At 32.8% G+C, this 17,376-nt stretch overlaps 2 protein-coding genes and 1 pseudogene across 3 annotated transcripts; 1 reads left to right on the plus strand and 2 right to left on the minus strand.

Moving 5' to 3' along the window:
• Window positions 1-66: 66 nt before the first annotated feature.
• LOC138317273 (calmodulin-like) lies at window positions 67-5,352 on the minus strand. 2 transcript variants are annotated; one of them, XR_011207749.1, is made up of 4 exons: window positions 4,461-5,352; window positions 2,607-2,846; window positions 1,536-1,614; window positions 67-1,244 (listed from the first exon to the last, which is right to left on the minus strand). XR_011207749.1 is itself a non-coding variant. In XM_069258833.1 (3 exons), the coding sequence occupies exons 1-3, from the start codon at window positions 4,624-4,626 to the stop codon at window positions 1,586-1,588; spliced, it is 435 nt and encodes a 144-aa protein (XP_069114934.1). In that variant the 5' UTR covers window positions 4,627-5,351; the 3' UTR covers window positions 67-1,585. The 2 variants fall into 2 exon arrangements, 1 of the variants encoding a protein (XP_069114934.1); XM_069258833.1 differs by having other exon boundaries at window positions 67-1,614; window positions 4,461-5,351.
• A 2,689-nt stretch (window positions 5,353-8,041) lies between these two features.
• On the minus strand, window positions 8,042-17,186 carry LOC138317274 (calmodulin-like). The gene is made up of 6 exons (XM_069258834.1): window positions 17,077-17,186; window positions 14,212-14,242; window positions 13,842-13,985; window positions 13,005-13,247; window positions 12,572-12,591; window positions 8,042-8,505 (listed from the first exon to the last, which is right to left on the minus strand). Exons 1-6 carry the CDS (start codon window positions 17,077-17,079, stop codon window positions 8,491-8,493), a joined length of 456 nt encoding a protein of 151 aa, XP_069114935.1. The 5' UTR covers window positions 17,080-17,186; the 3' UTR covers window positions 8,042-8,490.
• On the plus strand, window positions 9,160-10,959 carry LOC138319863 (uncharacterized; annotated as a pseudogene).
• Window positions 17,187-17,376: the final 190 nt, after the last annotated feature.

Raw genomic sequence — 17,376 nt, forward strand, 5'->3', positions numbered from 1 at the left:
TTGTGTAGTTATGTACTAACATATACTGTATCAAGAACTTGATTTGCTATTTTCCTACGTAATATTTCTAAAACAATAATCAACAGTACTTTCTGTTTTAAAAGAAATGTATTAGGATGATTTCACAAATACCAGGGTTACATAATCATTTCAATAATATGAAACAAGCCAGACGCTCATTACACATCCATTTCGTATATGCATAGTGACTAGCACGGGTGTAAGGTTTTGTCTCCTTTATTCAACATATAATTTAACAGATGCAAACATCGTCATAATGGTATTACAATTTTTATATTCTTGATTTATCAAGGAAACATCTTGTAGCAGAATTTAAAAAAAAAACCAAATTAATTCAACATTAAAACGTGCATAGACATAAATACCGACCATTAAAATTGTAATTTTTACATATCACGTGAAATCGACATACAATATAATACAAGATTGAACAGCATTAAAAATAGGTGATTCATATGTAAAGTGTATATAAATTCTAATATCAGATATTATAGATAACTGACATGCTCTGGTTATATACGGTAGAATAAGCATGAAATCAATTATGTCAAATATATTTGTTATATGTGTAATTAGATAAAACTTTTATCATCACAAAATCTGCACCAATTACGTACTCGCACTCCTGTACGTTATTCATCGTAAATAATACATACAAAGTATACGTAATTCGACCATTCGGTAGAGCAAATGTAACAATAAAGCCTTTCTAAAACTCTTGTACATTTGAATGGCACCGATAGTGGATATCAAATTACACTTCTTTAACACTGTGAATCAGCAGAAATATGTATTTGAATACAATAAGGTATAAGTAATGGTAATAAACCAACTGTTAACATTAAAAAAGTTTCACTTCGCCATGCAGATATGGTACATTGTGCTTTTGCTCACGGGCATAAGATGAGATAATTTATTAAAATATATTTATTAACTAGTTCATAATTCATACTATTAACATCTTTCAAGTTTCTTTTCACGGCCAGTCAATATTTTTATGATACATCGTGTGACCCATTTATTTTTCGATCAAAATACAAAAATTGTATTTCTATAATTGTGTCTTAAAGTAAATTGGCTGATTAAGTTACCTACTCATCTCCAAGTGCATACTGAATTTGTGAAAAACAATGACACTTAGGCAGTGTGCTATATTGTTAAAGACTGTTTTCGATATGTTCGTTCTACGGGAAATCCAATTTCATTGGCACCACAGAAGTCGTCTGCAAATGAATAATCAGTATTACATTTACATTAGTGCAACATTTCCCCGCATGTAATATTTCAAGTGTTTTCAGATGCGTGTTACATCCTGCGGTTCAAGGTACGTTTATTCTTTTAAAGTAGAATTTTACAATGAATAAATCATCTGTCTATTTATACCATGATACATGTACATGTCACATGGTGGAGGGGGGGGGGGGGGTAGACGACAATACATCGACCTTCGATGAACGTATAGGGTAAAAAACACATCTTCATTCATAGTTTGATATGTAAGCATTCATAGTAACGCATGCCATGTAAGCAGATTCGGAATGGTGTGGGTCATCGACAGCAGTGTCTATTTCATCGTCACAATCCGAACAAACTCTAGAAAGAAACAAAACAAATATAATACAGTTAACACAATATCTAACAATATCTAACATAAATATGTCGTGATTATTCCAAAAATATATAGTCGAAGAGTATTTTGTGTGCAAAGATCAGACAAATTATTAAATATAAGGGAAAACAAAATATTCGATGCTGTTTACATCCAATTAAAAGAAGGATTTTTAAAATAACCATTGTGAACAAAAGATACGTTTTTACCTTGTTTAATAAATCATTCTAAACTTTACCTTTAACTTTTCCATTGCACACTAACGTTTTAATACAATAAGTCAAACGCCAAATTGGCCTTTAATGACTTTATAGTTAAAGTGAGATTATATAAGGCATGCATGCGACTGGTCTATTGCTGTTTGTTTTATAATTGAAATCAAATTCCTGTGGTCGCCATAACTCATTAATTGCTGTTAGAAGGAAGTACATTGTAAGGTTTGAATTGGTCTATTAGATTTAATGTCCTCGGCTAATATCAAGGTCAAGGTCATTGGAATACAGTATTTTCTTGTGAACTAAGCTTATAGTTGTTAATATATTGTACATGTACCGTAGTCTAAAACAAATACCATTGGTTAGTTGATTGGTGACTTGCTTGGTTGTGTTTAACATCCTATTTAAGGTCATGTAAGGACGGCCTCCCTGTGTGAAATACGTTGCGTGTATGAATATCTGCATGTTTTGGAAGCTGCAGTATTTTCGTGTTACGTCCCATTGTATAAATGAAATTCTTGTGCTATCTCAATGAAGCATGCCTCAACCGTCTTATTATGCTTGAAACAGGCAAACCAGTTGTCCCCACTTTTCAGCTGAACGTTCAGCAGGAGCAGAAACCAATATTATATTTATAAACTGCGGTGTGTCATGGCAAGGGGACATAGCTGAGAGCCCTCCTCAACTCCTGGTCAAAAGTGAGGCGATGTCAAAGGAGAAGTTAGGAAGAAAAAAGCCGGCAATGTCCCAAATATACTCACCTTTAAAATCCACTCGGCCGTCACCATTCACATCGGCATGTTTCATAAGGAATTTAACATCATCGTCACTTAACTTCTCTCCTAGCTTACTCATCACATGGCGTAATGATGCGGCACTGATATAACCATCCCCATCCTTGTCAAACACCTCGAATGCACACCTTAACTCGGCTTCCTCATTCCACGCCTCAGACGGTTTCATCATCCGTAGGAAATCTTTGTAGTTGATCTTCCCTTGACCTGAAATATGTCAACATTTTCAGTAAATAAATAAAGATGCACAAACAGTCGAAGAGGAAGAGGAAAGCATCAAGAGCAAAAAAATAACAAAATGAAAAAATAATAAGAAAAATAACAAGACAAATACGAAGAAGGAGAATGGGGAGGAGGTTCTTTGTATAAGATTCCAATAAAAATGTTTCATTTGTTAGAAATAGTCTTTTTGATTGGTAATATAGTATATTTTAATGTTACAGCCGTCAGGTGGAATGCAAATTAACAGTCATATACGCCCATATACGGAATGAAGTTAATCGATTAATCAACAATATGGGGATATAAATTCAGTATGCATAATATAATAGAAATCGAAATATTTCTATCGAAATCTCAAATGTCCGTGCTAGACATTTCTTGTTACCTGTAACATTTTATATGCAATAAGAAAAAGCGACGTTTGCTTAGGTAGTTGCGCTGCAAATGCATAAATCTTTTCTTTTAATAAATTTTCGAGTTAGCTGCTTTTCGGTTTCTTAGGCACTCTGTATAAAAGAGCACTTAAAAGTTGTTATTTATTACTCTGAAACGTGTATTGCCAAGTTATGTCCTTGTACGTAATTTATGTGTCTCTTCAACTTGTATTCATTATTCTGCATATACGGTGTATACATATGTATACATACAATACTTCCTATATCTGCGTAAAAGAGTTAGCATGAATCATGTCTGTCTAACATGATTTTATTTCGTAAAAAAACATAATATGAAATGACCAGTTTAGTCCGTTTTTATTTTCAAAGAAGAATTGATCCAATTATACAACATTTACAATTTTACTTTTCAACATTTTTATAAAATCCTAAATATCTAGATTTAACTTTTTGTTGCAAGCCACAATATACAAAACTCCTGTATAGGCTTTGTTCTTATCAAAGTTTAAAATTCCCTGAATATGATTAACATAACATAACTTGTAAGTAATAGCTGCAATTCATTCACAAACGAATTGCAAGAAATCTTCCAATAACTAACATATTGGAAATGTGAGGTAATTTAATAATTCTACCCCAATAACCTTTAAGAAATATGACCATATATGGTTCGAACAGACTAAAGATAGAAGACAAAGCACCGAGTGTAGTAAACAAAATGGGTTAGATTCGTTCCCACCAGGTGATATTCTCTGAGGATGAGGATGACTTTGACAATCGCTGTAACACCATTAAACTAGTAGGGTCAAATTACAGAATAATATTAAAATATCCCCCTTGATCAGGTACCATAAAGGAGAGGGGTGTGTTTTAACACGAAGCCATGGAATGTAGCTAATGACCTTCTACAAATTAGCCCACCTCCCTATCAATCACTCTGTGGACTACGCCCCTCCTCTTTATATGAAGACACTGACCCGATCGACCTCCAGACTTCAGAAAAGTGTTCGTATAATTTAAAGTTAAAAAGTGAACTCCTTCATTGTCCAATAAACCTGGTTAAACAATTAATTCACCAATTACAATAAAAGTTTTGCGATCATTTAACAGATTGCTGTTTACGAAATGTTGTTAACAAAACAAAAGGTCGATAAGATCGGTTCAACTATAACCGGATGCCAGTACTTGTTTTATGTGTACTTACCTGAAGTGTCCACCTCATTGACCATATCGTCCAGCTCCTGGTCAGTGGGGTTGTGTCCTAGTGTCCGCATTAGTGTCCCTAGTTCCTTAGTGGTGATGATACCGTCATTGTCTCGATCAAATAGATCAAACGCCTCCTTAAAGTTTTCCGAGGATCGTTTAGACATATTGTAAGTTAAACCTTTCCTCTAGTTTATTTATCTGGTTATATACTAAATAACACAACATTCATCTTAAAATCAGTGACACAGTCACATGTGTTCCACTTCCAACAAAAATTCACGATAATGACATGTAGGTGAATGCATCCTTTAAAATAACCAAAGTTTGCAATTTGACCGTATCAATGGTAAAAATTCACCATTCTTAATAGCATACAGAGTTTGTGAATTGACAACACGATTTTATCTCGTCCAAAGTTCGTTGTCAAACTAGTCATCACAAGCGAAACGTAGATGACAAAGTTCTGTATAATGCTGGCGTAGCCTCGATTTTGTGTATTCAAAATACCCCTATTCCACAAGCCTACTGTACAATAGTATCCTAACGCCAGATGTATCGACCTCGTCGACTTTCAATAGTACAGAAATATGAAAGTTACACAGATTTGAAATTAATTACCTGCTTTAAAGTCCGTGGTTGAATAGGGCTTATGATTAAAATGGCTCCACACTCTATACGGGCACACGCAACCGTATAAGTAAAATTTTGAGGTTCAGATTGAAAGTTCAAATACTTTTAGCACATCCTTTCGTCTGATCGATCCTTTACACCGCGTAATATCCAGCCATTTATGAAACTGTTATGTTGTGTGCCAATGCAAGCGAGAGTTAGCGAAATGCTCGTTTGTATCCCGGAATACCTATACCCTTTCTACGCGTCGCCTCGACTACTTTGGAAACGTGTAAGTGCGTTAAAATGTTCCAAGCACCGTCAGCTTAATACTGAATTTCTAAAAAAATACTTTAATGAAAACAAAACAACTATTATATATATATCACATGTTTGTAGTGTCCTTGAAACATCATAATATGAATATATTTACATATACTAATAACTGAATTATGGGAACAAACTATGAGCTTAATGTTAGGATTAATCGTTGCGTTTATGTAAGTTGATTAAGATCTCGAATATACTCCTATCCCCCGTAGTATATATTGTCATAAACTGTAAGTATATGTACATTAAAAATAATCGGTCTTGAAGAGGAAGTAAAACTTCTTATAATAAGCCAATTTAGATTGAAATCTAAACATGTTGATTCACATCAAAGCAGTTCGTTTTGTCGACGTTTGTTTAGACATAAGTAATTGTTGTTATATTCTGATTTGATTGCGGTTGAATGTTTTTAGTGCGGCATGTTTACATGTATCAAATATCCCCTAAGTGATCAATTTTAGTCTTTTAATATGACCGTAACCTAGTCTCATGTTGAAACCGATCTTGTAAAGGTTGAATAGAAGGTGAATTTCCTTAGCTTTTGCACTATGAACAAGCCACAGCAAAAAATAAAATTTTGAAAACTATATACTATACTTTTGTAAAATTATTATGAAGCTATGAAAATAGTGTCCAGTATACATCTAGCCAAGCATTGGCGGTAAGAATATGAATTCTTTGACAACGATCCATTGTGTACCTACTTATTTATGTCAACATGTTTAAACTACGGATTTGTTTTGTCATTACATTTCAGCATAGACAAATATTTATATAGATTGAACTAATCCATTAGCCGGTTAACATTTGTAAATATCACAACATCAACCCGGTGTACTGAAATAACAATAGTAGTCCCATGCTAAATAAATATACACACTAGTCGTAAAATGGCCAAGCATCATAATTAGCATGGTATCAATTCCCTTATAGTTAAATACTGATAGTCCTCTTATTGGTTTTCAAAGTCTAGCAGCAAAATAAAATAATATATAATATATATATACAAATGTAGGTCAAAAATATTCAACATACGATAGCCTGAGGTCATATGATGTAAACCTAAGTACAATCATGATATTTAATTCATGAAGAAGGTACAATTATTGAGAAATATAGATTAGTTAGTTTCAAATAGTATTTTATTCAAATTATGTTTTACTGTTGTATAAGCGTTTACAATTCAAGCGAAAAACTATTTAAACGCAAAATGGAAAAAAAAATGGATATTATAACACCAAAGTAGATATGCAAATCACAATAAAATAAGGACAAAAAGTTGATAAATGTACCAAGATAGAACATAAAATATCGGTTTGAAACTTCAGCTTTCCTTATTTTTAACACTCTGATATGAACATATACATTACATTGTATAATGCTATGCATTCAATACGTTTATAGATTCTTTGTAAATCAATCTAATGGCTTAGATGTGTTATTCCCTCTTTATCCTTTGTTGTGCGTGGATTTTACAATTTGTGAAGGATCTGTAAAAAACGCAATTCATTGATTCAGGGACAGTTAAATTGAAGTATAACAATCTAGCGTAGTCAGGGCGGGGGTAACCACACTACTACGTACACTAGGTGGCGTAACTTAAATAGGGGCACCTCTTCAGTTCCTTTCTTGACGCTGCATCCTTTAGAAGTGTTCTCACAGTGTTGGTATGGCAGACGATGTTGTCATGAGAAGCCTTTATAAAACGATTATAAGGGAAAATATTGAAAAACTTAATGCACAGGTTGACTCTAGTTGATCACGTTTGCGTAAGTTTAAGATTTATATTTGTATTCTTTATTTGATAGTTTTCGTAATGGAGTTTTCTTATTTTTTTGTAAAGTTTCAATGAAAGATTGAAGAAGGAATTCTAGTGAAAATGATCCGTTTAATTTGATTGATCTAAAATCATGCAAAGGTCATTATAATATTGCATTTGTTGACATTCGCTATGTTTTAAACGCTTTTATTCAGTATACGTCTTCAAACACAGAAAATGGCAATTATCAAGAGTATAATTATACATGATAAAGAAACTGAGTTATGAACAACATAAACAAATGTATTACTTAACACCTTTCTGAACCCTTCAGTAATAAAGCTGTGTCTCCATATTACATGTTATCAAAATGACCCATTACATGTTATTAAAATGACCCCAACAGATTTAGTTGCGGTTATGTTGATTTTACATGATTTTATAGATTACACATTACGTGTAATACAATGTTCTTGGTAGACGTTTTTTTGTCATTGCTCTATATTTAGGTGGCTGTGAACGTTACTCTAACCTTATTTATTTTAGAGGAATTTTATTAATTCCAGTGCAAAAAGGGGGTTTAGTGATTGCGCTCATTCACAATGACATCAACAAAATGCAATTACCACAATCATACTTTAACACCGTATTTGATCACCAAAACGCTAATTTTATATCGCTAAATCAGTATGCTTTAATTTTGATTTGAAGGCTTCTGCTATGCACTAACCCACATACTGTAATATTACATGTCTATAAAATAAATCATCAGTATTCAAGCGACAGTCATCAGAAACTGGTAGATAGCTAGGCTATTCGAGAGTTGTGGCAACAGCGGCCATTTAATTCATTATTAGCAAACAATTGAATACGATGCTGGATGATTATATCTAAACTATTTTATTTCTGAAATGAATACATATAGCGAGTTATATTACAATGCTTGAAATAAACGGATGTTAGAATACATGGCGCAAGCAAAATAAATACTTTAGATTCTTATGTTCTTTGCATCTGGATGGAATACGGGCTGTCCAATGTAACATGTCATGCCAATGCCTAAACTCTGCTATTCATTGCAATGTATGCCACGTAATATGAGACTGACAGTTTGTGCTATTTACTTTTACACAACAAATGTCTAAATGAATTATATTTCCCAGACGACTTTGTATGTAATTAAGCATATAACAATGAACATACATAATTGATGATGGCAGTTTTTAAAGTCCTTCCATTCAAGATTACCAGAGACTTGACATTCTTTCTTTTGTAGAATATAATGTAACTAATTATATGAGTACACATCTCCTGTAAATCGTTTAAGGTGTCAAAATCCATCCGCCTGGAAAATTAAAAAAAAATGTTATTTTAAACATGCATATCAATGGCATCCCATTACTGTCCAGTCCAATTGATAATGGTAATTACAAAAATATAACAGCACTCCATCGGTTTCTATAAAGTCTATAGATTCATGTGAGAGCTGCAGTTAACATTTTGATATTACCTCATATTAGAAATGATTATTAATCTAAGTTCATCCGAAAAAAATGTCAAATATGTCTTCACGAGACGATTTTTTCTCGAAATTTCGTGATAGAGTCAAAAATGTAAAACAGTTCAACATTATTGTACGGTTATCATTAAAGATGCTCCGCCGCTGACAAATAGTATTTTTCTCTATCAAAAACAGAAGCTGACAAAATATTTTTTTCAGTTACAAAAGTTACTTACTTATACACCATTACCACCATTATCAAGTTTGAGATTCTTTTCTTACTTCAAGATATAAATATTAAAAATAATTAATTGCATCCCGAAAATAAAATCCGTAGCACTATGTGCTATATGGAATGATGTACTGATTACGCATACACCAAAAGCAACATAAATCATTTTATATTATTTTTGTGTTAATTAGACACACATATATATATATATATATACATGTTTAATGACCAATTATTGTTCAAATGATGAGTATCGTTTATGGGTGTGTTCTTGTTTCTCCCACTTTTTTATAATAACATAGGTGCAGTTATGTTGTGACAGCAGTTATAGTCTGCTTCACATATCCCTTACCTGGATTTTACCTTTGTTCTCCCACATTACCTGGATTTTACCTGTGTTTTCCCACATTACCTGGATTTTACACATTGTTTAAAGTTATCTAATTTCATAATTATTTAAACAATATTTACATATCATATACCATTTTCATCAGCTAAGTCTATAGAAGACAGTGATACTATATATAAGGAGATGTCTTACAGTTTTGAATTTTAAATCAGAGAATATAAAGAGATGTTTTATTTGAATTAATACATATTAGAGAAATACATTATAGGACATTATTTTTATTATGATGGCAATATATTTTATTTATCTATTTAATTATGTGCATAATACAATAATGTGCTGTTGATTTAATTATTTGATTACTCTGACTTAATTTGGCTTGTGCTCACTGCTACTTATGTTAATTAACACCTGATGGTTTGGGTCCATCAACTGAATACTTAATTGATGAGTGAAGAATCAGTAATCAAATAATTAGCATACATGTAGGTCTGTAAGGACATCAGAGAGGTTTGACTTTCACAGTTCTCTATCAACCACTAACATGGCAAACGCACAGATTCAGGTGAAATTTCTTAGAAATACATTTGGAAGACAGAACATTGCTTATAATGGTTACATCCACTGTGTGAAGAACAACAGCTAGAGGAGAGATGCACCATACCCGACTACCCCGCCATACTGAACTGAACCTCCAACTCAACCCGAATACTGTTTTGCTGGACTTGGAGACCGCTGCCCAGAATGCCATTCGCTCCGTATTCCCAGCAGCCACACTGAAGGGATGTTTTTTTCATTTCACGCAGTGTATTTGGAGGAAAGCCCAGCAAACCGGACTTCAACAACTCTACGCCGACAACGACGACATCAGACGACTGTTACGACGAGCCGCAGCCCTACCCCCTAGTCCCTTTAAACCATATAGAAGATGTCTGGTTCCACGCACTCAACGACCTTGAAGATGCTGATGTACCACACGACACCACCGCATTCACCGACTACGTCATTACACAGTGGATAGAGCGCGACCAACCACTCTGGAACCACTTTGAGTCCAAGGGCCCTCGAATAACGAACCATGTAGAAGGATGGTACAACAAACTCAAGAAAAAGGTTGAACACTCCCACCCATATATCTACAGCATCATCCGTGTGTTCTAGGAAATCATCCACATCCAACTCGCAGCCGGACGACAAACCAGACCCAGAGCTAAACGGTACCGAAACATCAACAGCCGCCAACTGAAGGAACGTTTGGAGACTGGCGCAATGGATGTGATTCAGTACACAGACGCAGCATCCCATCTTCTGCATTTAGAGTGATGATAACAAACTTTCACAAGATTTGCATCTCATTAATGCTAGTACGTGCTTTAGGTTTCATATGTTGTACATGTGTGTATATATATATGTGTGTGTTTTGATTTTAATTAATTATCCCTCATTAATGTTTAAGTGTAGTGCTTTAAGTTTCATATGTTGTACATACAAATGTTTTAATTTTAATTAATAATCTCTCATTAATGTTAAAGTGTAGTGCTTTAAGTTTCATATGTTGTATATATATGTTTTGAAATTAATTAATTATATCTCATTAATGTTTAAGTGTTACATTTCACATTTTAAGATGGTGTGATAAAATATGAAAACATTTGAAATGGGAATAAAATGCAGAATAGGTATATTCACAGTTAATAGAATTGTGACTATTTGTAAAATTACAGGTAAAAAATCTACCTGTAAGTCAGTGCTTTATTAGAACAGACTATAATTGGTGTGCCATTGTTCTCCAGTGTTTGTATAATTCCTTTGATCTCGAAAAAGTGGGAGAAAGAGGAACAAACCCGTTTATGCTCTGTCGGCGGCGGAGCATCTTGATGAAGCTTTGATCACAAACTTATGTATTTGCGACGTTGAAGACAGAGGTGACGAGAAAAAGTGCTTTACAGTTAAGTAATCGATCAGACAATATATAATCATACCTTTTAAAAAGCAAATATCAAATATGCTCGCAAAAAGGAAAATCATGAAGTAATTTGTTCATATGTGATAATGTTAGATCTTTATAAGTAAGATAGGTAAGATAGGTAAGATAGATATTTTTGTTGGTTAAATATGATAGTTGATTGCTGAATCAACCCTAGAGAATATCCATCATTACCAAGATAATGTAATTGGATAATGCATTAAGTGCGCAATTATTAGATCGACTAATATGAAATAAATCATTTGCAAAAGATTAGCTGTAGATATACATTTACCTGCAAAATTCTTGTACATTTGCAATACATAAGCTTAAGAAAGGATCAAAAACATGAAAAGAAGTATAAATATCGCTGGAAATAATGTTTTGGTCATATGACGTAACGAAATGAAATATACAGATAAATGCATATAGTTATGTATATACATAAGTAAGTTAGGATAGTGCTAGGTAAATGTTTATTGAATCAAGGCCTCACTTCCTCGACCTTCTGCCCCGGAGCAATTTTCTCCCCGAGAATGTGAGGATTTGAAGACGATTTCCTATCCACAGGAGTTTTTGTATCTCGAGGATTCGGCTGTTCCACCTCGATATACTGATTCAAATTGAAATATTTGATGTCAGGAATTATATTGTTATGATAGATAGAGAAAATTTCATTTTTAGTTTTGATCAATTAACATTTAGTATATATAATAACATTAAGCTTTTGTGGCCAAACCTATAGATACGAAGTCGTTAACCAATAAGTGAGAGTAATAAACTCGATTTTAACTGTGAATACCATTATCATTATTGTGAAAGGTTTTATTAAGTTATAAATATATTTTATTAAACAGTTTGTGGCCAAACCTATAAATACGAAATATCATATCAATAACTGTGATTGTCATTATCATTATTTTGGAAAGTTTTATTGACAGTAAAATATAAGCAATAGTTAAGTGTTAATATGTATGTTAAATGTAATATTTTCTTACCGTGTTCGTCTGAACATGAAAATTAAAAAAGAATCAGATTTAACCCTTTATATTTGATATCGTTGGAATTGCTTTTCTGTAAGCCTATTGTGTACTTGAGAAATAAAACAATGTACATTTACAAAAACAGTATCGTATCACTAATTATTACTAATGTAAATAAAGAGCCTTTTATGTCACGATTGTAAAGTAGATTAAAACGTCTGGATTCACAGATTAATGTATTACCAATGGCACTTCATTATAAATTAATTAATTTCAACACTCGTTTAATGGGTTTTCACTTTCATATTGGGACAGTCAAAGTTTCAAGGCAATAAATTTATGACTTTATGTAACGTTGGAAAGTATATGAGTTTACGTACCGTCATCATCTTTACAAATTCTGAAAAAAGAAATGAAAAAATAGTAGTTAGAATTTCTCCTTTTAGTAAAGCAAAATTATTAAGCAATTGCTTTCAAAAAGATAATTTAAACAAAATTTTCTATTGACAGCTTTGAATTTAATTGCAATAAATCGTAGGGCTGTATATTTACCTGACATTTACCATTACTATATGGTATGCTTGATTGAATTCCTATTTCCTGGCATGTTATTAAGCTCGAACAGCTAATGGGAGATAATCGCAAAATGCAAACAAACCATTGGTCTATCGAATTCACCTTTGTAGGTAGTTATGCATCATTTGTTATTTATTACATAGTTATGTTTCTTTCTTCGTTCTATAATCTTTGAATTATCTTAATTCCCCATTTCTATGTTAAAAGATGGACAGTAACTACAACAGGGAAAATTACCATCATAATTAACTTGTCCATCACCATCGATGTCAGCCTCTCGGATCATTTCATCAACTTCTTCGTCTGTTAGTTTTTCTCCTAAATTTGTCATCACATGTCGTAATTCAGCTGCACTGATAAAGCCGTTACCGTCTTTATCAAATACTCGGAATGCCTCGCGGATTTCGTCTTCACTGTCTGTATCCTTCATTTTCCGCGCCATCATTGTGAGGAATTCTGGGAAATCTATTGTGCCGTTTCCTGTGTAGAGAGTAAAAAAAAGATGCATTAATAGTGATGATATAACATACTTTATGAGACATACAGGTCACTTAAGGTTGGATTTCCCTAATGCACGATGCATGTTCGTTTTGAATGTATGATTGCATTGATAATTGTGGTGTCATGCTATAATGGATATAACTTGACGTCTGGATGAAAACAGGCGTAAACCAAGAGAAATATAGAAATAGCTGTCTTACGACATACGATAGTCTTCGTCACAGGAGAAAAATATTCATGATTCTTGTATTCATCAGAAAATAAATTAAGAGTAGATCTGGATTTAATGGTTTAAACCAAGTGGTGTAGTTTTTAATGACAGCTATAAATACAATATCCAGATTACTATCTTTCTTCAGTAATATTACAACTTTGAACGCAAATGTATGAAGCTAGTGTTGTTTGCATATTTTCAAAACCAAATTTAAGTCAAGCAAAATATTTTACACCATGTTACAAACCAGAAAAGAAAATTACATTTAGAAGAATTAATATACGATATCCCAATATGAAGGCCATGGCTAAATGTATTTACACATATGTCACCTATATCAAATTAACGTGATAATTTACCATCAGCGTCCACCTCGTTAATCATGTCCTGTAACTCAGCTTCCGTCGGGTTCTGACCTAGTGACCTCATCACTGTCCCCAACTCTTTGGTTGTTATGGTACCGTCGCCATCTTTGTCGAATAGACTGAATGCCTCCTTGAATTCTGTTGAATTCGAACACACAGGACACATGAATAAAAGTTTTTTTTTATTTCAATTTCATATACTTATCATATCAACTTACATTATTAGTTTCATTATTTTTATCCTTTTAACTCGAGTTGTTTCCCTTTCACCTAACATGCAATTGTGGAAGCCTTTTTAAAAGTATTTAAGATGGATTTTTTGCCATCAATATACAACATCAGAGGAGGGAGTGAAACTACAAACCTGCAATTTGTTCTTCTGTAAGTTGCTCTGCCTGTAACAGATGACAAAAGTTCGAAATTTCATAGCAATAAGGTGTAGATTTACGCTTAAAAATACACTAAATTAATGTAAACTCCATTTACTGTAAATCAACGTTCTTTCGCGTACGATTTACTTTCACGAATTTCGCGATCTAAATGATTTCGCGAAAGTTTATATCCGCTAATTAATATCTATGAGATCTATATTGATATGAATTATCATGCAATTGTTTTTGAGTATATTCATCTTTGCGGATTTATTTTGAAATGGAAATTAAGGAATTTGATTAAACGGAAGCAAGTTGGCTTTCGGTAATTAGATCATAATGTTTAGTGGTCAATGATTGGCCTATACTTATGGCAATACAAAACAACTTATCCCAATTTGTATCAAATTGTGGGGTATAATGGATGGATATTTAATCAATAAACTGTAACCAGATTAGACATACAGTTAATATGAAGCCCATCCGGAAGGAAGATAAATAGAATGGCGCCCGTTAGGGCGCCATGAATATTTATCTTTCGGACGGATGGGCTTCATATCAACTGTATGTCCAATCTGGTAACAGTTTATTACTTATATTTCCATTACGATCATTCGAATTCAAAACTACACACGTATATCCTTTAAATTTCCCGCTTGCGCTAGTGTTGACGTCACCAAGTTCAATAGACGGAACAGCAATAGCATCAACTTCTGAATATAGTTCAACACAAAACGGTTTGAAACAAGCGAACAAATGAAAATTATGCGATGACGTTTTTTTTAATACAAGTGATTTTGTCAACACGATAATACTATTAGATTTCATAGACTACACAACTTTAAAACCACTTTTGAAATTATTTGACCGTTATGTATAGGCGTAAGTATACATTGAATACATTGTCAGTGACGCGGCGGAAACGTTAGACATTCATAAGCTTGACCAGATTGGAGTTCATAGCCAGATATTGCCCATCTGGTTTAACATAGATTAAACGGGAAACTGAAAGTAGAATGGAAATATGCTTGAATAATGAACTAAATGAATTATTTTGCATCACCCTCTTGATTAATGCCGACTACACTATACGAACTCCTTACGATAAAAAAGCTATACAACGCACCAATCACAGAATATGTTCTCGTATCATGCGTCTTGTTTTGTAATGCGGTGTTCGTATATTATTTCAAAAGGGGAACAGGATACAAGTGTTGCGATTAAGTTAATGTTTACGTATCAATAATGATAAAGCGTATGCTTTAAGTTACACAGATCATAAACTCCATTACCAACTGCATCTTAAATCATAATATTTACATTGGTAAAATAGCTTCATACACGATTTTCTGTTTGAAAATGATTATAAATGAACAATGATAACGTATACTATTCTTGACTTAATATATAAATATATAATGTCTTGTCATAATGATTACATATATGTTAAATATATCTTAAATCTAACACTAGCATTTCAGTACGGGGAATTCCAGATAAATGTGTGTTAGCGCGTCTATAAGAATTTAATTAACATAGAACTACGTATACATTCATGATTAATTCAAACCATGATACATTATTATATAGATCAGCTGTGAGTCACCATCCAATTAAATTATATGTAATGTTAATGAGCATTGATTCACCTTCCTAGCAATTGTTAACCTTCTCCAGACAAGGAGCTGTCAATCATCCTGTGTATACGTGTCGTGTGACGTACGTATATATAGTAAGTTCATACTGTACCATCAACGTGTCTTCGCAAAAACAGTTATAAATATACACACGGACAGAAGTTTCCTATACCAGCGGCTTTATTTCCGTAGGAAACAATGACACACGTGTTCACTTTGAATAGATACATATCAAATGATCAGTGGAAATATACTCAATATGTAATAACAGACTATATCACATTTTTATATTTCACCAAATGCATAAATTAAGAAATATATATATTGTTGATATTTCTATTCTGATGTATGTTACGGTTGTAAATTTAACTATAGAAAAATAACACTTAGGCTAATTATGAAAAATGTTATATATTATATATATGCGACTTATTCAGGTTGATTGATGTGACAGTGTAGCGTTCAACATATTATATTTCATTCATTGATTTATCACATCATTAAGCATTGTTTTACTGATTAATGACGTATTGATATGGAGATTACATACAAATGTAATTAGGTACAATTGTTTAGTATCTTTGTGCTGGTGGGATTTAGGCCCATAAAGTAAAAGAAACATAAACAAAATATTTTTGAACCGAGCAACGAAGGACATATGAAATAGGGAAATTATCGTTTTTGAATATGTAAAATTATAAAACAGAAATCCTTGCCATTTAGAACAATGTGCAATAATATATACCAAATAATTTTAACTTTCCAAAAGTTTGGGTGTCTTTGAGTAGTTTGTATTCATCTTATTGTGAGTGGTTTGAATTACATAGCTCGTTTTAAATTTTCCGAAAATCGAAAGGACGCAAAACAAGAAAAACATAAGTTCGGCCTTTGCGTACAAAATACCTTCAGTAACGTCGATTATGTTTTGCTTGGTCTAAGTGCAGAACACAAGAAAGTGCACAGTACAGTATAACGTAAGCGATCGAAATAGAAGCCTTTCATTATGATAATTTAAACTTCACTTGTTAGATTAAGTTATGTTTGATATCTCTGAAGACACATGGAATGCAAATCTAGGTAATACACATATGTTCTCGACTACAAGGGATTTTACAGACACAATTATTCACAATTCGATATGGAAATCACCGATTTCTAGACTCGTGAGAAGGGGATGGGATACCCGAGGACAAACATGTTAGTTTTAGGATAGGTACTTACCATTGCGATGTATATATCCAGGAATCCAGGGAGTCGGAAGAGTTATAGATAGATGACGAGAATATTTACATATAAGGAATCAGTGATCCGTGAAGCACGTTTGATGGCTATATACACTTTGAAGTGATAGTATAAATTAATGTGTATGAATACATAGAGTATCCAATCATCAGCTGTGTATTAATGTATGTAAAAGGAAAAGAATAATATGGAAGATCAATATTTTCAGTGAAAATAAAATATTTTTTTCAATGTTTATGAAAAAAGTTAACCTATATAGACATCTATATAATATATACA

The sequence above is a fragment of the Argopecten irradians genome, chromosome 3, assembly GCF_041381155.1.
Source record: "Argopecten irradians isolate NY chromosome 3, Ai_NY, whole genome shotgun sequence".
Taxonomy (NCBI): Eukaryota; Metazoa; Mollusca; class Bivalvia; order Pectinida; family Pectinidae; genus Argopecten; species Argopecten irradians.

What these genes read in the sequence shown, in the direction of transcription:
- LOC138317273 (XM_069258833.1), bottom strand. Translation starts at nt 4,626, where the DNA reads ATGTCTAAACGATCCTCGGAAAACTTTAAGGAGGCGTTTGATCTATTT. An exon ending in CAATGAGGTGGACACTTCAG is followed by an intron (nt 2,847 to 4,460) that starts GTAAGTACACAT and finishes GACATATTTCAG; the next exon opens with GTCAAGGGAAGATCAACTAC. An exon ending in CGGCCGAGTGGATTTTAAAG is followed by an intron (nt 1,615 to 2,606) that starts GTGAGTATATTT and finishes GTTTCTTTCTAG; the next exon opens with AGTTTGTTCGGATTGTGACG.
- LOC138317274 (XM_069258834.1), bottom strand. An exon ending in TAACGAGGTGGACGCTGATG is followed by an intron (nt 13,248 to 13,841) that starts GTAAATTATCAC and finishes CTCTCTACACAG; the next exon opens with GAAACGGCACAATAGATTTC. An exon ending in TGGACAAGTTAATTATGATG is followed by an intron (nt 12,592 to 13,004) that starts GTAATTTTCCCT and finishes TTCTTTTTTCAG; the next exon opens with AATTTGTAAAGATGATGACG.